General features: G+C 32.3%; 3 protein-coding genes across 3 annotated transcripts; all 3 read right to left on the bottom strand.

Annotated features, from left to right (window-relative positions):
• Window positions 1-244: 244 nt before the first annotated feature.
• LOC121219398 (glutamate receptor 1.2) lies at window positions 245-6085 on the bottom strand. The gene is made up of 5 exons (XM_041097487.1): window positions 5670-6085; window positions 3343-4379; window positions 2950-3265; window positions 2206-2597; window positions 245-693 (listed from the first exon to the last, which is right to left on the bottom strand). The coding sequence occupies exons 1-5, from the start codon at window positions 5941-5943 to the stop codon at window positions 334-336; spliced, it is 2379 nt and encodes a 792-aa protein (XP_040953421.1). The 5' UTR covers window positions 5944-6085; the 3' UTR covers window positions 245-333.
• A 12079-nt stretch (window positions 6086-18164) lies between these two features.
• Window positions 18165-19541, bottom strand: LOC107954007 (photosystem I reaction center subunit XI, chloroplastic). Its single transcript, XM_016889454.2, has 2 exons — window positions 18972-19541; window positions 18165-18736 (listed from the first exon to the last, which is right to left on the bottom strand). Exons 1-2 carry the CDS (start codon window positions 19137-19139, stop codon window positions 18245-18247), a joined length of 660 nt encoding a protein of 219 aa, XP_016744943.1. The 5' UTR covers window positions 19140-19541; the 3' UTR covers window positions 18165-18244.
• Window positions 19542-20361: 820 nt separating this feature from the next.
• Window positions 20362-25050, bottom strand: LOC107954008 (FRIGIDA-like protein 3). Its single transcript, XM_016889455.2, is given in 5 exon segments — window positions 20362-20978; window positions 21759-21931; window positions 22026-22838; window positions 22841-23040; window positions 24817-25050. Coding segments are annotated over 4 exon segments (1593 nt in total). The 5' UTR covers window positions 23031-23040; window positions 24817-25050; the 3' UTR covers window positions 20362-20561.
• Between the last annotated feature and the right edge of the window lie 338 nt (window positions 25051-25388).

Genomic DNA, 25388 nt, shown 5'->3' with positions numbered 1-25388 from the left:
AATCTTATCATATTAGGTCATATAGTCAACCTTGCAAGAAATAACATGTGAATTTTTATCATTTTATCCTTAAATCATAAGTTTAATCTTTTAATTAATATGCACAATTTAATTATTTTAAAGTTAAAAGATTTAGATGAAACTTTTTCTTTTATCTTTCTTTACACTCAGCTTGCCACAATTTAATAAACTTTATTTGTCTAATAATATTCTATAAAACAAATTTATTACCATCAATATACAATGGAAAACAAAGGTCCTCAAGGAGTAACGAGAATATTCTTTAAAAAAATTGTACAACTTACTGGAATTTACAAATAAGATTCATGAACTTCATAAATTATCCAACTCTGGATGTACCGCATTGGCATCTCTTTTGTTTTTGAATATTTTCATGCAAATGTACTGTTTCACAAGTCGTCCCCATTCTTTCATAACATGGATGTTTTTGTAAAGCAAAGAAGTGAGGAACAAGAAACAGGTTATAGCTAAAAAAATTCCGTTAATAAAGAACAAGCCTCCAAAATCCCTTACTGTAAGTGGATTCACACTGTCCGAAGTATTACGTGAATCAAAATCAATGATCGGATTTTTGAACCACTCATTTTCAAGCCTTTGAAGCGTCCCGTCTTCTCTTAGTTTTGCAATTTCCCTTGATATGTCATGAGTTATGGGTGAACCTTTTCGAAATGCCTGAAGATTCACAATGAAGTTAAAACATTAGGGCAATGTACAGGTATATAACTAGCCATCATATGTGCCAAGATTTGGATATCTCTTCACAAATGTATTTTTTGGATCTTCAAAATTTTGAATCTCAAAATTGACTTTTCGATGCTTTCAAAAAAAAAATCATTTTGCAAAATCTCAACACATAGAACTACTCGAGAGACATTCTAAACTAAACTTGTCTTTGGGACGAGCAACCCGCCTAACTTGGTAGGCTCTTCTTAACCTAGGTTGAACATCGACAAGGAAATTTTTGCCTTGGACTAACTTGGGTTCGGATTTAAATTAAATAACAAAATTAATTTTATATAAATTTAATTATAAAATATAAAAACAATTTTTAAATACTATCTATAATCTATAATATATATAAGCAGGAGTTTAGAAAAATTTTTGAGTTGACGAGAATCTTTAATTTTTATCATATTACTAAATTCACATTTAAAAATAAAAAAAGTTGAAGTAAAATAAAATATGTGATAATTATACATTTAAAAATAAGTATAATTTAACTTAAAATTATTAGTTAAAAGACGTGTGCTAATTCTAAAATAGAGTAGTTATTACTTGAATGAAACTCTAAGTATAAAAGTATAAGAGAAAAATTGTGATAACTATAACTATAATTATAATTTAAACTACAATTATTAGTTAAAAATTTTGATGTAAAAAGAATTGTGCTAATTTTATTTGTAAAAAAAGTTGTGTTAATTTTAATAATGTAAAATAGAGTTATTACTTGAATAAATTTCTAAGCATTTTAATTATCAATTAATTAATATTAGAGTTAATTATTTATTTTTTGAATAATGTTGTTTTTCATTAAATACATAAACTAAAAATATATAATATGTTGAATACGTTAAAAATACTTTAATTATGATTTGAAAATTTTCTTGTAATAATATTTGAATTTATAAGTTAATATATTTTAATTCTATTCGATAATTTAAATAAAAAATAATATTTTAGGTTAATTACTATAATTAAAATTATAATATTTAAAATTTTGATTAAATAATAAACTTGTAAAATCACATGTAACGCATGTATCATTAGAAATTAGTATATATGAAGTGAAACCGGTTATTAGATAAGGTGCAAAGTCGAGGGCTTTGCCCTTCTTGATAAATAGAAAAATTGCTTTTATGACCCCTCCCGAAAAGAAATAATTTCAAGTTAAGTTTTTTTAATCTCTTGATAAAATGAAATATGTATTTGCCCTAGAAAAAAATAGTGATTCAATTTAAGTCCTTTAATATAAAATTTTTAATTTAGTCGCCAAAAATTTTATAATTTTATCTTGATTCCTCAAGATAAATTTGTTGACTTCACCCTTATATCAAATCGAATCAAACTTGATTTTAAACCTAATTTTTTAAATAAAAAAATCAAGACTAGTTCGATTCATGAACAACTTTACCTAAAATTCTATTGTTACATTATGTATGTATGAGAAGTACTTGAATAACTTACAAAGCCAAAGCCATTGGTGGTAGGCATGACGTGACCGACCTTGGAATAACGAGTTGGATATTTTTCTACCATGACGTTGATGTATGGCATCTCCTCAATTATCGCAGAGACTCCACCATTTTTACTTCCTTCCGATAAAGCCTTCACATATTCTTCGAGTGAAGTAAGCCTGATAGATTTTGAATGTGAATTCGGGAAATTTGGATTGCCAATAGCTCCTTGGGCAACAGGACCTGCTCCACGTCCTACGATGCTCTTCCCAGTGTTGAACTCAATCTGTTGAACCGTCATCATTGATGTCAAAGTGGCGGTGTAATTCGAGCCCAATATGAACAGCACAAACACCCACAAAACAACTACTGATCTCGACAAGTTGCTCGATAATTTCTCCCCTACAAATTCACATTTCAAACGAAAATTATATCAAACCTTTTTTCTAAATCAAGTTACATAAAATAAATATAAACTAATTTTGCTATTGGAACGTGGGTTCAGTCATATTGTAAAATTGTATTTTAGCCCCTTAAAAATAATAAAAATTTAATTTAATCATTTAAAAATTATAAACATACTCTATTAAAATAATAAAATTATATTTTTACTATCATAAAAAAATATACACTATAATTTGGACCCGTCCAAAAAAAGTTCCCCTGCAATTAAAGAAACGAAATAAAATCTCGAATTTGAGCAAAAACAGATTTTGACCTAATGAGTGTAACATGTATGCATGAGAATGCTTACAATGTGCAAAAACAAAGATAGAGAAGGAGAAGCCAAACATCCTTCCAATTTCCCCATTTGATTGCCCGGTTTGTTGTTCAACAGGTGCAGGGCGTTCAATCAGCCAAATAAATAAAGCTGATAAGACATAAACTCCCACAATTGTAAGCCAAAGACCTGGTGTGAGTGGTTTCAAGAAAATCCACAAGTTTTGGTTCTCCTTTGGGGTTAGCCGAGAAACCATCCCGATCCCCATGTCCGTAAACGGCAAAGTAAAATCCACGTACAATGATCTATTTGATGTGATCGTTATGTCCCCAACAGCAGCATCGTACTTCTGTTTTTGTTTATCCAACACAAATCAATAAAACCAAGTGGCATAGACGAAGCACATAAAATTGTTAAGAACCATACCTGGAGATATACTTGGTAGACAAGATCACTATACGCCTCACCGATGTGTGTCTTATTATATTCGAAGGGGACGAACTCATAGGGCACTTTATGCTCCAAACCCGCCATTGCAGCTTTGAAAACTTCTATGCAGAAACCAGAGAAGCTGATATTGGCCTGAAGATCAATGTCCACTTTCAGCAATTGAGGGAAACCGTTTGATTTTGGAACAGCAATCCTTAGGGTCTTACTGCTCGTTTGCATCCTTCGACCTTTGGGAATGGTTGATGTCCCACCAGGCCAGATTATTGTTTCGAAGCCGGAGCTTGAAAATAAATGCCTTCCATGGGCAAACCCGTGTGATAATTTGTTGGTGAATTTGCCTGTCCAAAATCCAACTCTTCTTTCCCCTTCAGTACCTAACACATTCACTATTTCGAAATTGACCATTTGAGTAATGAAGTTCATCAGTTGTAGCATATCAAACTCCTTTGATCCTTTCATCTTATAAGACCTGAAACCAATGAATCCTTGCATGTTTTCGGATATCGATGAATAATCTTTCAAATTCTGCAAGTGATTCATGCACTTGGAGGTAACGATCCATGCATACCCTTGGCTAGCCATTCCTAGCCTTTTCGCGTGTACGAAAATACGAGATGCTAAGACAGGTTCAACATGCACAACGAATACCGAAGTTTCCATTGCTTTGAGCCTATGAAGCTCTTCAATTATGTATTCATCTTCCGATGAAGCAGCCACTGAGCTTTTATATGCAACCTGAAACTTTTTCTCTTCAAAGAAATCACTCCAATGATTGTCATTATGATCTTCGTAAATGAGGATAACCTTTTCCCATTCATGTAATTCTGCGAAAGCAATAATTCCTTTCACTTCGGCATGGTTATGTAGTGGAACTTGAATCAAGTATGGGGCGGAAATTGGGATTACTGGAATTTTGGTGTTATTCCCAAATTCAGCCAAAGACTTTGCTTCCAATGTTAATTTTTGCGCACTGAAGATGACCTTGACTTTGTTATTTTCCCCGAGATTAAAAGCTGGATAGGAAAATGTATAGCATAAAAAGGTCAAATCGTTGAATCAGAACTTTTAGCCTACATTAAATGGATTTTGGAGAAATCTTTTTCCAAACATGAATATATATATTTTTATTTTTTATATATGAATACTATAATTTAAATTTTTTAAATATATTTAAGCTGTATATGCTTAATAGTTTAATAAAAATTAATAAATATTAAATAAATAACATACGTTTTTTATTAAAAGTTCAAAAAAATTATAAAAAATACAATTGATCATTTATAAATATAAATAAATTTTAGTAATTTGAGCTCATTTTTAACTGGTTTATGAAGTTTTTTAAAAAAAAAATTCTAATAATAATATTGGAATAACTCATTGATCTGTCCCTTTCTTTTGAAGTTGTAGGAAATTTCGTTTGCATTAATTAGTCTAATTAGACTAATGCCAAGTATATAAATCAACTTGTCGGTAAAATGGACTCATGTCAAGCATTTCAAAATTTTGACAGAATATTTTTTTTAATTTCTTGTATTAATTTTGTATTATACATTAATTCATATTTTTTAATTTGATTATTTTTATTTTTATTTTTTTAGAATTTTAAAATTTTAATCTCAACATGAATTTCGGTTATTAAAGGCATTAATTGATTTTTTTTCTTTGTGAATAATATGTAAGAAATATAAATTGATAAGACATTACACATGTGATAGTATGTTTGTCCTTATAATATTTTGGGATTAATAAAACTTAATGAATTTAGCACTTATCATTCGATTTGGAATAGAATTTTAAAATTCGAAATGTCCAAAGACTAAAAATGACCAAATAAATGACTAAATCCACAACTTATACATAATACACGGATTAATAACAAAATTTAACTATTTTTAATATTAGAAATGCCTTGATGCAAGAAAGTTTAAGGTAAAAGTACCATTGAATTTTGACTCCTCCACTAAAAAAAAAAGCAAATTAGTCCCTATACATTAGATCAAAGAGTAAATCGGTCCTCTATTAAAAATTGATTCCTATATATCAACATAAGATACACATGACACATCACGTGTGACTATTTGGTTAGACAGCTACGCCGATTTCTAACAGTAGAAATTGATGAATATTTTAACAGAAAGGACCAATTTGCTTTTTAATCTAATGTAAATGAATTAATTTATCCATTTTTTAGTAAAAGAGATCAATTGTGATCTCACTCCTAATATAGAGGTTTCCATTATACTTTTACTCAAAATTACGTAGATTTAGAGGAAGAAAAAAAAAAGTAGAAAGCTTATAATTACCGGAAGATAAAGCAAGCAAAGGGTCCCCTTTGGAGTCTCTTGTATGGAGAACTATCCTCATTTGGTTGTCCCTGCCAAAGCTATTGAAATCGGAAATCGCCATGGAAACGCGGCCATGGATAACTTTCCCCTCCCTCGATCCCATATCAACGATTAACCCAACATCAACCTCTTCGCTGTCCACCGCAGGTCCAAGGCCACCACCTTTGCCACTTAGTTCACCGAGGAGACTAAAGTAGAAAGCAAATAAGAGCAAAATTTGGTTCTTTATCATTAGGCCAAATGCTGTATTTTCTTTTTTGAATATTTATTGTTTTCTGTTCTTTGGTACCTAATATATTCTAATTAATTTCCTTTATGAAATGTAAATGGGGAATATATATATATATATATAGGTTTAAGAGTATGAGGTTGGCGTAAATTACATAACGTCTAAATATGAATTGTCTCAGTTGAGTTTTTTTCAACCACCAGAATCATAGAGTTCGTCTATGTAACACCTTTGGCTTCATTCAACCTACTCGCTTGTATATCAAATCAAGAATGGGGTTATTCATCCAAATCGATATGTTGGATTCGTATTAGATAAGTATGGGTAGAAATTTCCTAAGATTTCTTTAAAAATAAGGTTTAACTATAAAATTAGCCTCCAAATTATACTGCTTTTTTCATTTTGATATTTAAAGTTTTTTTGGTAAAAAATGAAGCCTAAACTATCAATTTTATTTCAATTAACTCAAAAAATGCATGACATTGATGGACTATAATTTTATATATATATATATAAATTTGTGTTTAATTCCCTCAAATTCTAGTTATATTGAGGGCTTAATTGTAGAAATTGTGTTTGTTTTGATGATATTGGACTTAATTGCAAAATTTTAGTTAAATTGGTGCATCGTGAGAATTTTGTTAAAATAGTGGACTTGTGATGTGGGCGAATTTGGGAGCTATCAACTTTAAGAAATTAATTTAGGAGGACTGAATTTGTAAAGGAGTAAAATGGAAATTGAATTTGAATTTCACTCAAACATTAAACGCGGTAGAGTTGTTTTGTGTGGTTAGGATTGCTTTACTGTTATTAGGTTTATTTTTAATATATATATATATATATGTTGGGGAGTAGCCCACCAAGGAGAAAAACAAATATCTTTGACTTTTTTTTTTCCTTTGAATTAGCAGTTACTTGTGAATTATTATTTTCACTATGTGGGGTGAATTTCTTTTTTCCTGATTCAAAGGGTGAATTATCTTGTGTGCGTGGCTTGTATTAAATCGGAATTTTTATTTATTGTTCTTATTCTCATGAATATTTGATATTGATTAAATTGACACTTTAATTCTATATTGAATTTTTTATTATTACCCATGAATTTGTAATCCGTAATTGTCATAAATGATTGATATAAGTAACAAGGAGTTGGCTTATGTGTGTGTTGTTATGGCTTTCTCAATTACATCGCTTACAAATGTACAACATTAATTTAATTGTAGCTCTCAATTAACTGGTTTTGGTTTAGTTCTTCTCACGATTCTTAATGTTATCAGTGAATTTAGTATGGGATGCTATCATGCCCAGCTGTGTAATGGTGTGCTTTGAAACATTGAATTTAATATGGGATGCTATCATGCCCAGCTGTGTAATGGTGTGCTTTGAAACATTGAATTTAATATGGGATGCTATCATGCCCAGCAGTGTAATGGTATGCTTTGCTTTGAATCAATTATATCAAGAGAATTATTCTTTTTGCGACTTTTCTAAATATGAGAAATTGATTTTTAAGCCTATGTTCAGAATTACAGTTGGACGGAACCTAAACCTTTAGATTGGAAGTTTGGTAAAATTTGGTTTTCATTAATTATAACATTCAACTTTTAATTAATTTCTTGTTTATCTTTAATTTTATTTCAAAAAACTCAAATTCCTTTTATTTTTATTGTCTAAACTTTGAGATTCTAAAAATTTTAGCTCTATAGGGATTCGACCTGAATACACTATTTCTACAAGGTAATTTAGGGGAATCAGTATTTATTTTGAAGGGCTTTGACAACTCTATCAAATTTGGCGTCGTTGTCGAGGAGCTATTTTAGTTTCTCGTTGTTTTATTTATTTTTCTATTTTGTTTATGACTCGTTTTTCTCAGACTACTGGTCTACAGTATAATGCTGAAATCGAGAAGACAACGCATAAATTGAGAAAAGAAAGTAAAGAGAGAAAAAGTCATCTTAAAGAAGAAGCAGGGATAGATTTGATTATTGGTGGCATATATATTTTTGAAGAAATTGAAGAAATGATGGCAAATAGAACTCTCAAGGAGTTAGCTGTACCAAATTTGAATCAACAACCTTTATGCATTACATTTCCAAATATAAAAGGTGATTTTGAATTAAAGCCTGACTTAATTCACTTACTGCCCTCTTTTTATGGATGTGCAGGTGAAGATCCTTATAAGCACTTGAAAGAATTCCATGTTGTATGCTCCGAAATGAAACCACATGGTGTGATCGATGAGAAAATCAATCTTAGAGCTTTTCCCTTTTCTTTAAAGGATCAAGCAAAATATTGGCTATATTATCTACCCTCTAGATCAATAACAATGTAGAATGAGATGATGAGACAATTCTTGGAGAAATTCTTCCTTGCATCTAAAGCTACCAACATTAGGAAAGATATTCATGGCATAACATTGTTCACTAGAGAGACTTTGTATGAGTATTGGGAGAGGTTCAAATGATTGTGTGCCAATTTTCCCCATCATCAAAATTTAGACCGGCTCTTAATCTAATACTTCTATGAAGGGTCATTACCAATGGATAGAAATATGATTGATGCAGCAAATGGAGGAGCTTTAGTGAATAAGAAACCTGAAGCAGCCAAGCAATTAATTTCAAACATGGCTGAAAATTCCTAACAATTTGGAACAAGGGTGGATTGAGCCATTAGACAAGTTAATGAGGTAATACTCTCGAAAATCAAATTTCTAAATTAATTGCTTTGGTTCGTTAAATAGCTGTAAGACAATTGCAAGTGACAAAAGCTTGTGGAATATGTTCAATTCAGGGGCATCTTACGGATATATGCCTAACATTGCAACATGATTCAGTGTAAGAAGCTAATGTTATGGGTGGATTTCCTGGTCAACCCCAAAGGAAGTGTGATCATTTTTCTAATGATTACAACCATGGATGGAGAGATCACCAGCATTTAAGGTATGGAAATCAATGAGGACAACAAAGACATCCCCTTCACAATTTTGTTAGACAGCCTCAAGCTCCCGCACAACAACAAGCCTCAAATTTAGGTATATCTTTAGAAGATATTGTTAACAATACACATCAACTTCAACAGGAAACAAGGGTAAGCATTCAGAATTTGGGCAATCAAATTACTCAATTGGCCACATCAGTTAGTAAGTTGAAGGCTCAAAATTTTGGAAAATTACCTTCACAACCAGAAGTAAATCCAAAGGAGAATTGTAGTGTAATATCACTAAGGAGCAGAAAAGAAATCCCTTCGTGAGATTACACTACAATTCTTCTTCGAGAACAACTCCACTTGAGGAAGTCGGGATGAGTATGGAAGAGGAAGAAATCAAAGTTCTATCTAAAATTTCTAATGCAGAAATTTCTACAACAACTAATAAGATGTTACCTTTTTTTGTGCAAGCACCAAAATTGGAATTAAAAGACTTGTCCCATCACCTAAAATACGTGTATTTGGGTGAAAGTGAGACATTTCCAGCCATAGTCTTGAAAGGAATCACAATTGAACAATAAGATAAGGTGGTTCAAGCTTTGGAGTATAAGGCTCTAATTGGATGGACCATAACCGACATGCATTCCCGGTTCTTCAATGGATTGCCCCGCAATAATACTTATAGCTTCTCCTAATTCAACCAAGTCACCATGAGTGGGGCTCCGACCATAACATAATCGACAAATCCAAGATGTACTCCTACAAGTAAAGGGAGTCTGAATTGATATTGGTTGTGTTCAAAAGGCTCTGAATCGATCGACAAGCCCATGCCCAATATCTTGATTTCAAATGGCAATGCACCGCGAACCCATATATATATATCATCCGCTAATACACGGCTAATTAATGTTTGGATAAAAATTCTTTTCAGAAGCGTCCTCTTTTGAAGACTCACAGAAATCCTTCGGGTGGTGCCACAATCTATTCTACATACAACAATGTGTTGAACTACTTCAACAAGTCTGCGCTTAAGATATCCAGCATCTGATGTTCGTACAGCAGTATCCTCAACCCATTTTCGGACTCCATAGCAAGAAATGATATATTCTGTTAAAGATAGTCCTTCGCGTAAATTGCTTTGAATGAGTAAATCAATCATTTGTCCTTGGGGATTCGACATTAATCCTCTCATACCTACTAATTGGTGCATTTGAGATACATTTCCTCTAGCTCTTGAAAAAGACATTATTTAGACTGGGTTAAACGAGTCAGTCATCCTAAAATTAGGATTCATTTCTTGTCGCAAATATTCACTTTTTAGCATACCATTTCTCAATTGTTGGTGTAATTTTTCTATCACATGTACATTCCCAAAATGATGGTGTTTTTCCAAAATCAAATTTTGTTGTTCAGTATCTTGGACTAGCCATCCCTTAGAAGGTATAGTTAAAATATTAACAATTCCTAATGAAATGGATGTAGCAGTGGCTTGCTTGAAACCCAGAGCTTTTACTTGATCCAAGATGTGTGATGTATATGCCATTCCAAAGTGATCTATTAATCTGCTAATAAGCTGTTTAATGGCAGTTCCATCTATTACTTTATTATGAAATACCAGATTGGCCTGTTCTGCCATAAATACCCCCTTATTTCGCTGAGTGGACTTCGCCAATGGGTTTGAGTCAATGGTTGGAAAACTTTCTTTTCTCGGTCTTGATTTTGGTAGAAAGTTGGGTCAGGAGTTGGGGTCCTAGTTGAATCGGAGAGACCCGAATTCATATTGGTTTCATAGAATTTTTTAACTTAGATACCATATGATTGGATATCATATGAATAGGCCCGAAAAAATCGTTATATAGTTTCTTCGATTTCTCGGTAAAGAGAAATATGACCAACAGTGGTTTGAATATATACAAAGAATTTTTTAAAAACTTTTTACTGTTAGATAATGTCCATAAATCTCACAATAGGTACCCAAAAATTCCTAGTGAACTTTGATGGGAGCTTCTCTTGAAGCAATAATGCATTGCTCTAGTCGCCACTGAAACCACAAAAGACTATCTAAATTGATTCTTTTCTACCTATAATTTCTAATCGCATCATAGGAATTACCAAAAAGGCTCCCTTGTAGACTTATAGTTATTATCGTCAATTCTTTCATTTTGATAGCTTTTTCGATTTCATGGACTATACTTATTCACACAAATACCTCGACGATTCCCACTCGTTAATACATAGAGCCTAATAAGCGTATCTTGAGTTAGTACAGAAATGGGATCCCCAATAGCTGGAGACAAAAGATTCATATGAGAAAACATAAGTAAATGAGCCTCTGCTTGCGCCTCTAAAGATAATGATACATGAATTATCATTTGATCTCCATCAAAGTCTGCATTAAATTAAAGGTATTAGTCCATCAATTTGTATGCATAGAATCTTGCTTGAAGGTGATGCTAAACCCTCAAGAGAATCACAAAGGGGATTGAATCCAACCATGAAAGAAATGGTAATAAAAGAGATACTCAAGTTGCTAAATGCAGGTATAAACAATCCAATCTTAGATAGCGAATGGGTAAATTCGATTCATGTTGTCTAGAAGAAAACTAAGATTATTGTGGTAAGAAATTTGAATAATGAGCTTGTACTAATGCGTGTGCAAAATGGTTGGAGAATGTCCATATATTTTAGGAAACTTAACCAAGTGACAAGGAAAAACCATTTTCCCCTACCTTTCATAGGCCAAATGTTAGAAAGGTTGGCTGAAAAATCTTTCTTTTGTTTTCGTGATGGTTTTTCGTATTTTTATCAAATCCTTATTACACAAGAAAAAGAAAAGATGACATTCACTTGTTCATTTGGAACCTATGCCCTTTTAATCTTTGTAATACTCCAGGTATGTTTCAAAGATACATGATGAGTATTTTTCTGAATATATTGAAAAACAAATTGAAGTGTTCATGGATGATTTTACGGTATATGGGGATTCATTTGATGAGTGCTTAGATAATTTAACCAAAGTTTTGAAAAGATGCATTGAGACTAACTTGGTTTTAAATTATGAAAAGTGTCATTTTATAGTTACCCAAGGCATTGTATTAGGACATGTGATTTCTTCTAAGGGTATAAAGGTTGATAAAGCAAAGGTAGACATAATTGCAAACTTACCTTACCCTACAAATTTTAAGGAAGTGCATTCTTTTCTTGGACATGCAGGGTTTTATCGTAGGTTTATCAAGAATTTTTCTAAGATTGTTTTTCCATTGACAAATTTATTACAAAAGAAAATTCAACTTGAGTTTGGGAAAGAATGTAACGAGATGTTTGATAAACTCAAAGATTTGTAAACAAACGCACCTATCATTCAAGCACCTCAGTGGAATTTACCATTTGAGGTCATGTGTGATGCAAGCAATTATGTCGTAAGAGCAATTCTAGAACAATAAGTTGACAAGAAAAGTCATGTCATCTATTATGCTTCCAAGGCTTTTAATGATGCTCAATGCAACTATTCCACTACAGAAAAAGGAGCTTTTATCAATTGTTTTTGCTTTAGATAAATATAGATTTTATGTGTTTGGTTCAAAGGTTGTTGAGTATTCTGATCATGTAGCTTTGAAATACCTATTGTCAAAGAATATTCAAAGCCAAAGCTAATAAGGTGGATTTTGCTTCTTCAAGAATTTAAAATGAATATCAATGACCGAGAGGGACTGGAAAATTCTACTGCAAACCACTTGAGTAGATTGATTCACTGGAAAATATGATTTACCTTTCAATGACAACTTTCAAGATGAGCATTAGTTCCAAATCAAAGGTATGATTCATTGGTATGCAGATATGGTCAATTATTTAGTAACAAGAAATTTACCTCATGATCTTAGTAAGCCTAGGAGAGCCAAGATAAAAAGTGAGCCTAGGTATTATGTGTGGGACGATCCATACTGATGGAAATTTTGTTTCGATCTAGTGATTAGGAGATGTGTGCCTGAAAATGAATTCCAATATGTTTTAGCCTTTTACCATGATTATGCTTATGGTGGACGTTTTGGACCTAGATGAACCGCTAGGAAAATTTTAGATAAACGTTTGTACTGGAAATCTTTGTTTAAATATGCTTATCAATTTTGCAAAAGTTGTGAGAGATGTCAAAGAGTAGGAGCACTAACACGCAATAATGAAATGCCTCAAGTTCCAATTCTTATTTGTGAAATATTTGATATGTGGGGTATTGATTTTATGGGACCTTTTCCTTCATATTCTGGTTTTTCTTATATACTCTTTGTTGTGGATTATGTATCAAAATGGGTGGAAGTTAAAGCCACCAAAACTAATGACTCTCAAGTTATTGTAGGTATTGTCAATGCTAACATCTTTAAGAGATTTGGATTCCAAGAGCAATTATCAACGATCAAAGAACTCATTTTTGTAATAGATCGGTTGAATCTTTGATGAAGAAATATGGAATGAATCATCAAGTAGCTGCCGCCTATCTCCCTCAAGCTGAAGTTTCCAATAGAGAAGTTAAATCCATTTTGGAAAAAAATAGTGAATATGGGTAGGAAGGATTGGGGCCTTAGTTTAGATGACGCTCTTTGGGGTTACCGCACAGCTTAATAAAACCCTATAAGAATGTCTCCTTACCGGTTAGTTTTTGGTAAAGCATGTCATTTACCTATAGAAATCAAGCATAAAGCCTATTAGGCGGTTCAACAGTGCAATATGGACCTAGACAAAGTTGGGATGTCAAGGTTATTACAATTGCAAGAATTAGAGGAATTAGGATTGGATGCTTATAAGAATTTGAGAATTTACAAAAAGAAATCCAAGTTGTTTCATGATAACATGTTTCATAGGAAATAGTTTGAGATTGGCCAAAAAGTGTTGCTATATAATTCTCAATTGAAGATTATGCCTGATAAGATTCATTCTCGATGGTTTGGTCCATTTGTTGTTACTAATTTATTTTCTTATGGTGCAGTGGAAATTAAAAGTTTGGATTCGAATAAAATTTTCAAAGTGAATGGTCATAGATTGAAAATCTTCCGTGAGGATGAAATTGCTCTGTGTCTTATTAGGTTTTGTTTGGATCGCCCTATTTATTTGGATGACTGAAATGTTTCATGGCTTCATTGAGCAAAACGACGATAAACAATTGTGCTATTGGGAGGCAACCCAAATGCTTTATTTATTTTTTATTCTACTTTTTTACTTTCTTTCACCTACTTTATTTTGTTTTCAGTTCTTAGGTGTTTTTAATGAAGAAGTTTAATTTCTAGGCAAGAGATTAATTTTAATAAGGCATGACCATTAAATACAACGTGTTTGTTGAAGATGAAGCGTTGGGTGGTGCCACCTCCTTGTCCACCATCACTCTAGACTATTCAAGTCCAGATTGCTTGCAAATCAGGGGATTTTTCTTTTTATTTCTTATGTAAGCAATCTACTTTGTTCTACATTGAGGACGATGTAGAGTTTAGATGTAGGGAGAGATTTTTGTGATAAATATGATTATTATTGTTTAAGTTTTCATTTAAGTTTGTTAAAATTTTTCGTAGTACATAAATTTTTGAATGCTTGCTTTGAATCAATTATATCAAGAGAATTATTCTTTTTGCAACCTTTTTGAATAAGTAGACTAAGTATTTGAGTATGAGAAATTGATTTTTAAGCCTACCTTTAGAATTACAATTGGATGGAACCTACACCTTTAGATTGGAAGTTTGGTAAGATTTGATTTTCATTAATTATAATATTCAGCTTTTAATTAATTTCTTGTTTATCTCTAATTTTAGTTCAAAAAACTCAAAATTCCTTTTTTTTTTTATTGTCTAAACTTTGAGATTCTAAAAAATTTAGCTCTCTTGGTATTCGACCTGAATACACTATTTCTACAAGTTAATTTAGGGGAATTAGTATTTATTTTGAAAGGTTTCGATAACTTTATCAGACATTTGGTAAAAACATATCACGTTCTTTTTAATGTTGTTTTTTTTCTTGGGGAGTAAAATGAGACGAAATTATATTAACTCAAAAGATGTATGATATCTAGTAAGAACGTATAAGTTTTAATTTATTATTATTTTGTTTTTAAGTAAAATGAGAAGAAATTAATAATCTTTAAATATAAACAACTTAACAATAATTTTTCAACATCTATCTTACAGTGTAGATATATTTAATTTTCATATAACATAAATCATATTATATATATATAAGAAAATACTAGTTACATGGTATAAACTAGTATAAACTTTAAAATGGACTTGGTCAAGTAGGTCACATTTTTATTTTTCCTAAAATACTGAAAAAGATGTGGAAATTGAATAAATGGCTGGAATCTTGAAGGAGTATATTCAAAAACATTAATTTAGTCTATACGTTGGGAAAGTAACCCTTCCTACACGTTGGGTTTCAAGACTCCTACCAACTAAAATTTGTGTACTAGTATGAATGCTTCACTTTTTTCTTTCCAGGAACATTCAAATTAATGGCTTAATTTCAAAGTCAATAACTCATAGCTTATATAGTTTTTGAGAAATGTTGATCAGCGTTTAGTGACATTGATGGGAGCGATCATTTAAGAAAATAAAATTATAATTAAAAAATTATTCTTCTTGAATTGATAAAATAATATATTAATAATAATTATTATTATTATATAACCTTAACTAATATTTAGAGATATAACTTGGCCGAATCCGTTACCTTTTAACTTTTTTGGCGCAGATGAAGAGGTTTTATATCTTAATTTGTCATATTCAAAAAAAATTGGTTGAGTCTTAACTCGATTGACATCAGTATTGTTGTCAGTGCAAGAAGACGTGAGTTCAAATACGCTGAAGCACATTATCCTTCTTATTTAAGTGTTGGAGAGAGGCTATAAGTAGTTCTAGACATTATATCAAAAAGAAATAAGAATCATAATGAGATTAATTAATGTTTAAAAAAATTAGTTATTTGTTATCAATCTATTGAATTAAAATCATGACAAAATAATTTTAATATTTTTTCAGTAAAATGTATATGGAAATATATATATATTCAAAAGTTGGGTTGATATTTTTACACTGTCACAGTAGTGAATTTAGTAAATTTTTGAGCGATTAGAATTGAATTATAATATTTTTTTTAGAATTTAAAATATAATTTTATTATATATTAGTTTATGATTCCATTAATTTTTAACAAGTCTAAACATTTTTTTTTATTTTGGCATAATGTTAAATTTAGCCCTTAACGATTACATTTTTTCTTAAGTTTACCCTTATTCTTCTTTTAAGTTAAATTTGGCCCTCAACATTTTAAAAAGTGTCAAATTTGACAATCAATTTTTTGAAAAATAGTTGAAATGATGTTCTTTTTAACAAGAATACCAACTAAAATGTTGCCTTTTTAAACAAGGCAGCCCGCGTAACAATCTGCGTGTACTTCATACTAATTTTTTATATTTTTTAAAATTAAATTTTGATATGTTTTTTACTTTTTATAATTTTTGAATTATTTATTGATGTGACATATAAAACAAGTAGTGTTATGTTATCATGATGTGCACATGAACGGGTGTGTTACCATGCTAATATATTTTATTTTTAAAGGTCAAAGTGAAATTTTACCATATATAAATTTATAATTTAATAATTCGTGAAGGAGATAGATTGTAATTTATTATTAGGCCTTGACTGTCAATAAAATATTTTAATTCTACAAACCATGTTTAAATATTGTCCTAGTAAAAATTCTTTGCAAAATCATTAACCTTATTTAAACAACATATTTTTAAAAATCCGGGTTGAATAAATTCAAATTGTTAAAATTTTATGATGAAATGGATTTTAAAAATAAAACTAATTTGGAGTGAATCTTTGGATTTGGACCAAGATTAACATGTCCAAACGAAATCTTTTCTATAAATAGCAACAATATCTTTTCTATAAGAGGGGAAGCAAGGTCAAAAACCCTAGCCAAAAAAAGCTACAATGTTGATGGGAATTGCTTGGACTTTGATCTCCATTACCTCTATCGTTTTGCTTTTGATATTGATCCCATCAGTTTTCAACTACAAGTCCCAGTGGAACAAATGGACCTTCATCTTGCATTTGGTCTTCGTTGTAGTGCCTTTGCTTTTGCTTATCATCCTCGTCCACTTCAAGCATGGCTTACCTTCGGTTAGCATTTATAAAAACAAGTTGAACTTTCTTCGTCGTGATGTTGGCCTGGTGATGCCGCCAGGCCTCCTGCTTGTGCTGCTCTTTTTTCTGATAATGGTTTATTGTTTAAGCCCTTCTTAAGTAGTATTAGTCTTTAATTTCTTCTTCTTTTTTTCTTTTGGTATTGAAAAGGTTGCATGATTAATGGGTTTTTGAAGGTTTCATTGGAACTTCAATTAAGTTTTGCAAATGTGGAGGCTGGAAAGAGAGAATTTTCCTATGTCTAATTAAATTTGCTATCTTTTCTTTGCTGTGTATGTATGTATGTGAAGCAATGAAAACAGAATCAGAAGCAGGGATTTCCCATGATCTAATGGGAAGTTTCTCTAAAGTTTATACAAGAACTAAGTCAGAAATTTTGTTTAACGGGAGAGAGATTATAAAATTTTGGGGCAAAGTTAAAAATTTTGTATTAAAAAATTTTAAATCGAATTATTAGATTTTCAAAAAAAAAGGCTAAAATTATAATTTTTCTACTAAATCAAAGGTTAAAGAGATTAAAACTAAATATTTCAATTTTGGGAGGACCTACAGAGCAATTTAACTATTTGACAAGGGGCAAACCCCTCCCTACCCCTTGGTTTACACCATCATACAAATCATCAAAGTGTAGTTTAATAAGTTAATTTCAAGAGATTATGTAAAACACGTGGCATGTTGGTATTATTGAGAGCTTTATTATGCTTTGATTTGCTTCCACCATTGGTTCAAAATCTTCCAAATTTGTTTTCCCTATGGAGTAAAGGTATTAGAGGTATGTAGTAGAAGTAGATTTCATTTTGTATTTTTTTTACTTAAAAAATATGCACACTGGTCCCTGTATGTTAGATTAAACAATAAATTGGTTCTTTGTTAAATATTTCATTTATTTTTACTATTAAAAATTAATCCCTGTACATTAGAATGAGGTAAAATAGATGAAATTTTTAACAAATAAGACTAGTTCGCTCTTTGATCTAATGTATAAAGATTATTTATCTATTTTTTAATAAAAGGACAAAATTCAACTAGACTATTAATATAAAAGTCTCCACGGTACTTTCCCCCGCTATCACTTAGCATTTAATTATGGCATTGAAATAGAAAGTTAAGTTGATGCAATAAAATGATCATTAAACATATGATTACAATCACTTGATTTGCATTACTTAAAACGCATAAAGACAATGATCTTATTTAAAGTAATAAGGAAGGTCAAGTACATAAAGAAGAAAATAAGCCCAAATAACACCAGAGATTCCACCAAAAAAGAAACCTCCGCTAAACTTAGCCCATCCTTCAGCTGTTTGTAACTGGTCAGGCTCCTTCTTTCTCCCAGTCAAGGTTAAGCTTGGAGCTGTGGAAGGTTCACCTTCATTGAATGATGCAACACCATACATGGTTAAGCAAATGCTTAGGATTATAACTAAACCAGCAGCTGCTAATGAACCAGCTTGACCTGCAACAGCTGTGTTCCTTAAAGGACCAGCTTTGACAAATGGACCTACTAAGAGGAAACCATGGGCTAAACCGACTTCTATGCCTCTTAGAAGTGGGTTCACTGCTGTTCTATAAGCTGGAAGGTTGGATAAGTACCAAGCAATTAAAGGACTTGATGTGATTGGTGTCTCTAGACTTCCAATGAATGGGTCACCATTAATGGGTTGAATTACTTGAAATGTTGGCTGCAAAAAAGGGAAAAAAAACCCATAAATTTATCATTTATGGGGAAGCTGGATTTTATTTTTCTTTCACTATTTAAAGAATGGATAAATTAATTTCTGTACAATAGATAAAAGATCAAATTAATCTATTTGATTAAAAATTTCAATTATTTTAAAATACAATCTAACTCCTTTTTAATACAATACGTCCACTATACATTTTATCCCATAGATGGGTTTACGACCATTTGCTTACCTTGTCTGATTGAACAGCTTTGACAGTGAAACAGGGAGTTCGGGTCTTGCCGGGTGAGAATCTAAATGGGGCTCCGGAAATTCCCTTGAGGACAACCAGTTTTCTTGAAAGAGAAGATGTAGAACTGCTCTTCAGCCGACTTGCCAATGGAGAAGAAGTGGTAGGCATTGAAGATCAAAGGGAACTCAAGAAGGAGAAACTTGGAAGTAGAAAATATACAAGTAATAGAAGCCAAGGTAAAGTGAGAGGATATGAAAGCAAAGAGCATCTAATTCTGGGAAAGTTGTGGTTTAAGAAAGATGAGGTGTCAACATAGAATATTTTTATTGGATAGGAGAATGTATGAATCTTATCATCCCCTATCCATTACATCCATTTACAGATCTCTTTAGTTATTAGTTATATCACTTCATTTTTGCCGCTGCCTTTTTTATATATTCTGCTGGTTAAAAATTAGTTTGCTCAACTTCAACGTTTGATCTGAATTATTTACTAATAGCTGTGGTAGTAATTTATTCCAGCTAGGAGTGTGCAAGTTGTAAAAATTAATAATAATAATAATAATAATAAACTACATCTAAATTTATATTTTGATCATTAAATTTCAAAAAAGTTAAGTCATTTGACTATTTACACACTATTGCATCAACTAAAATCTCTCGTTTCCTTTTTTTTACAGTTCGATTTTCTTTTAAATAAACAATTTTAAACATTACAAATTTATAAACTAAAATGCAAACAATTTTCTTTTCAATTTCCAACACTGATCGTTAAATCGTAATTTGAATCTAATATATATTTTTCTACTCGTCGATAAATATTAATCAACTATATCGATCATTAAATAGTCACTTAGAACTCGCTAACCAAACCTTTTAAAAAAAGTTAATCCAATAATTTAAATAAAAAATTTTAAATAATTAACTTAAATAAAAAATTTCAAATAATTTAATAAACATTTTGTAACCTTTTAAAATAATCGTTGCAAGTTGTAAAAAAAAAATTAGTTTGCTATTATTGGTGTTATGAGGTGGTGAACTGGATTGGTGTTAGACTGAGGCAGTGGACTGATCCAGCTGCTTGTCCATGCTTGGTATTTGGGCCTCTGTAGGTCTGAGCTGAGTTCTTTTTTTTGTTACCAACATCCCTCATCGCAAGTATTCTCTAAACAGATAAAGCGATTAACCACAAAAATGTGCTGCATTCCCGTTCCGATAAAAAAGGATGAACCCCAACCCGAGCTAGCCATTGTTGTGTGTATATATAGGATAAGAATATTATCCTGTTAGAATACACCATGTAGCATACCAAACACTTACCTGTGCAAAGCCCACAATCCATACAAAACTAGGAGAAAAGAACAAAATATAAAAGAATAAAACAACGGATATACATATAAAGAGTGCATATATATTAGAGGATCAAAATATCTTCGTCTACACCAGATTCAAATTAAACAGCACATTTTTTTTTCCATTTTTTGTTGTTTTTTTTTTAAAATACTAAATCCATTCATACACTGCACCTGAAAGGTTAAAGCTAACAGCTAAAGTGAGAGGATCATAGTTACCTTTATGCCATGTTTGGGAATTAGTGAAGATACGGAGTCTGATACTGGTACCCGTTTCCAAAGTAGTTCCCATGACTAGGAGAGAAGTTGTAGGTAGCAGAAGCAAGAAGAGAGTGGCTGTGGTTGTCAGCAGGTCCGGGGTAAACATAGGGTCTGTCATACACGTACTGCATGTACCTGTCAGTGACTCTGGGATAGAATGTTTTGTCAGCAGCTACGTTAGTGACTCGAGGACCATATCCGGCACCATTAGCACGAGGCCTCTTGGGTTGAGGCTTTGCAACTTCAGTTGCCCTTTTCTTGTCTGCTTTTGCTTTCTCTAACAGGAGAACTCGTTTCTGAAGTGGATCGACAGGGTATTGCTCCTCCAGATTATGTTCTTCAATGCACTTAATCACAGCCTTAAGAGCAGTCAATTCCCGTTCACTAACTTCAGTCTGAAAACACAGAAGCAATTAGTGATTCATTTTCGAGAATGCAAAAACACAACTGGCCAAATCATATACTAAATGGTCAGGCAAGACACAAGGGTGTAAGAATGGGTAAACTAGCCAAAAAGCTGGTCCAATCGGCTTCAGACAAGGCCTTGTGAGCAAAAATAATAAAAATGTGCTTGCCCCTCAAACATGTTTAATAGTAGACATAACAATAAATTTAGCCCTCAACATTTACATTTTCCGTCAATTTGGCCCTTATTCCTTTTTTTTTACTAAATTTGACCCTTATTCTTTCAAAAAAGAGTCAAATTGCTTTTTTTAGCGAAAATGATGACTAAAACATTACTTTTTAACGTGGCTGGTGGGACAACTCGCATGGCAATCCATGTGCACATCATGCTAACATAACATCATTTGCTTTCTATGTCACATCAACAAATAATTTAAAAATTAAAAAATCAAAATTTAAATTAAAAATACAAAAAAATTCAAAAAAATTAATATTAAATTCACGTGCATTGTCATGCAGGCTGTTGTGTTTAAAAATTTAACATTTTAGTTAGTATTCTTGTTAAAAACATCATTTCAACTCTTTTTCAAAAGATTGATGATCAAATTTGACTCTTTTCAAAAGATTGAGGGAGTCAAATTTAGCTCAAAAAAAGAATAAGAGTCAAATTGACAAAAGATGTAAACGTTTAGGGATAAATTTGACATTATAAGTTAATAGCAAACCGAAATATATTTGGCCAGTAGTAGGCAAACCAATAAAAAACACACCTGGGCAGTGGGAGAGGCATTTCCAGGCTTTACAGGTGAAGAAGCTTTTCTAGCCTCCTTCAAGTAGGATTTCAGTAATGGCACAGGTGAAAACTGCTCTGTTAGCTCGAATGCAAAAGCCAGGTTAACTGCATCAATCTGCCTTCCATTTTTCACCAGAACTTCAATTACACCTAAATGATAAATAAAAGTTAATGTACAAATTAACCACATGCACTATAAATTAACCAGGTTACTTGTGCTAGTGTAAGTTGATACTGAACAGACCTGGCATTTTCTCAGATAAACCAAGGGAACGGCAGAGATCAGCTGCTTGTCGCCGACGAGAGACCATTGGTATCAGCCTTGAAAGTTCTTCTTCGTTGAAACCAGAAGCAATACCAAATGTATCGATAAGTTGCAGAAAAGCATGAGCTTCCAATGAGTTACCGTTACTAGCATCCATGTCAAGAGCATCCAGCTTTGGTTTCCATTCCTCAGCAATTAGCTTTGCTTGTTCCTTAATATCTTCAGAGATCAAAGCCAAAACAGAAACCATATCCAGATTAGAAAGCAAGACACTAAGACATTCCATCAACATAATACAAGTTCGCCTAAGCCCCAATAGGTTTGCATCTTTCTTTCCATCAACTTCTGAAGGGTAAAATCCTTCCAACGATTCCAGGACCAAGCGAGCTGGACTTGCTGCAGCTTTCAACGCCCAAGGAATTTCCTCTTTCAGAGCAGCAAGGTTCTTACGATTATCTGAAATAAACTTCTGTAGTCCTTCAGAGTCCATTTCTTCACATAGTTTTACCAATTGAGGATAAGATTTCACCTCGAGATTTCCATTCTCAAAAGAACTTTTGATATCCTCAGGTTGTTTCTCCTCAACTGAGAGTTCACCATTATCTCCATTATCAGCAGGCTGCCCAGATGATAATTTCCTGTGCTTCTCTAAAGCATTAGTAATGGAAAAAACAGCAGCATCTCTCTTTTCTTGTAACCTCACCAATGAGGATTGTTCTTTAGCTACAACAGCTGCTTCACGCTTCTGTAGCATTTCTCGAGCTTTCCTTGTTTTTGTCTCGAATTCCTTTCTTGGTCTTCCAACTCATGGAAGCGTCTCTTCAAGGACTTCTCAAGACCACTGAAATGTTCCTCAAGTTCTTTCCATCTTAGATTAAGTGTTAGAGCACGCTGACTTTCAAGTTCAGCAAATGCTTTTTGAAGCTGCTGTATCTTGGAGGCTGTCGAGCCTATGAGTGTTGCAACTGACTGTGAATCTTCCATGGCATAAAAACTGAAAGAGAAAGACATCAGCAAAACAGAAAATAAGAAACTGAATAACACGAAAGATAAAGTCTGACATAACCAAACATATCTTTTCTATTTCAAATAACTGAACATTGCCTGTAACACTGATAACAAGTTACTAATAAAGCACAGCAATATAAACTGAAGAGAATAAAGTAAAGAGCAACAAAACTAGAGGACTTGCATAGTTATAAGCAAAACTATGGCAAAATACTACAACTTGAATACATGTATATCAAGAAAATGTCGACAACTACGTTTGTAATCCACTGTAAGAACCATTTACAGATTCCTTAGCAACCAACACTTTCATGATAAAAAACAAAAGGATCGGATTACTCATTAATGACACTTCCTACCGTTATTAACATTTCCTTTCCACACTTTCACGATAAGAAACAAAGTCAATTAAGACATGGCTACACATCCTTCAAAATTTTGCAGTATTCAGACCACATGGATACTTACAAAAGATGAGCATTTAATGTTTCAGTATTCACAAGAAGGGACAGGGTTTCGGGAGAATCTGCTGCTTGAAATCACTTGATCCATTGTACAAGTTGTACTTATTAGCCACAACACAGAATGGGGATACGTCTAGTCACATCAATGCCAAATATTTTATACTAAAGTGAGCTGCGATCCTTCACTCTAAATAAATAAAAAGAGGAAAAGAAAGCAGCATCTCAAGTTATCCCTATCTGATCCCTCACTTGCTCACCAGCGACAAGTCACAGCATAAAATAGACACTGTGGAAAAAGTTAGCAGAACTACCAAGTCGCTAAACAAAATTTCCCATTATGATCCTACTAGACCCATTTTCTAAAAGAAAAGTAGCACTATTGAGTGGACAACAGGAAAAGTAAAAACAAAAAAACACGCCATGAATAACAGTTCCATCCACTAAAAAGACAGACTCCGGTTGACAATCCCGAGAATTTTTTTCTACATATATTTCTAACTCGGTTCCACAACTATGATACTATTCCTTCGTTAATATCCATCAACAATTTCCAAAAGAAGCAAGTTTACCTTGGATCAGAACAAGATTTCATCCTCAAACAACAAATATTACAACATGAAACAGACTTCTAGTAATCCTCGCACAACAATAACACTTCCCCAAAGAAAGACCACAAATGATCTAAGCTCCATGTTGGAAGATAATGATTTTCAGAAAATCCAAATTCATTCCTACTTTTCACTACTTCCCCATTCTAAATGGCTTGACTCAATAAGGACCACTTAAAAATAAGTTCCCAAATTTAATTTAATACAACTATCACTTACAATTTCAGCATTATTATGTTCATAGTAAATATACCTTTATTGCAATAAATAGAAAACAAACCCCATTTCAAACCCTACACAAATACTACAAATAAGTCTTCAAGACAAAAGAGAAATAGATATAAAGTGAGAGAGAGATCCAGCTTAACCCTAGAAAGCCTAAATACAGAGAAGCATATAATTTTACATTAAAGAAGTAAATGCTCTCACCAGTGATTTTACAAGCTTCAATTTCACATAAAACACACCACCAACCCCTAGATCCTAAACCCTAAACCAAGAAAAAAAACCCACCAAACCCTCTAAAAAAGCAAAATCAGCACAAAGCAAATAAAAACACGAAATTTAACAGTTCAAGACATGGGATTCCAGAAGCATAAAAAAGTCAACAAATTTAAAAGAAAATAGTGCCGATCTGGAGAGAAAATGAAAACGAAAAGAAAGGAATAAAAAAGTAAAGAGGAAATTTACCTGACTTGATTCAAAGGGAAATGGAGTGATAAACTGACCTAATTCGACTAATCCGAAGGAGATTTCGAATTATTAATCCATTTTTCTTTTTCCTTTTTGGGGGGGGTGGGGGGGAGGTTCAAAAGAGGGGATATGTGTGGCTGCTAAGCTACTGTTCTTCAATCCCTAAGAGAGAAAGAGAGAGCAAAAGAGAGGAAAGTGAAGGTAAAAAAGCTAAGGTTTTATATTAAGCAATGCAGTGTGAGTCAGTGCATAGCCATTTTTGTTTTTTGTTTTTTTTTAATTGGAGCACTCTCGAATTTTGCTATCGGACATTAAAGCATTTATGCGTGAAAGAGGTGTGGTGTTAGTGAAAATTGAGGGGTGCTCTTAAAGTTATGCCACGTGTGATTCAGACAAAGATTTTGAGTTTTTGACCCATGTTTTCTTGTATCTAAGATCATAAGATCTTGTCGGAATAAATTGAACGTGCTGGGCTTGGCCCAATAACAAAAGTAATGGATAATGCACACATCTTAAAAACATTATTTGCACTAGAGGTCCTCGAAGTACGATCAGATTTTAAATCAGTC

The sequence above is a fragment of the Gossypium hirsutum genome, chromosome D07 (assembly GCF_007990345.1).
Source record: "Gossypium hirsutum isolate 1008001.06 chromosome D07, Gossypium_hirsutum_v2.1, whole genome shotgun sequence".
In the NCBI taxonomy this organism is placed as follows: domain Eukaryota; kingdom Viridiplantae; phylum Streptophyta; class Magnoliopsida; order Malvales; family Malvaceae; genus Gossypium; species Gossypium hirsutum.
Note: the sequence above shows the minus strand (reverse complement) of the source record. Positions and strands in the feature narration are given on the sequence as shown.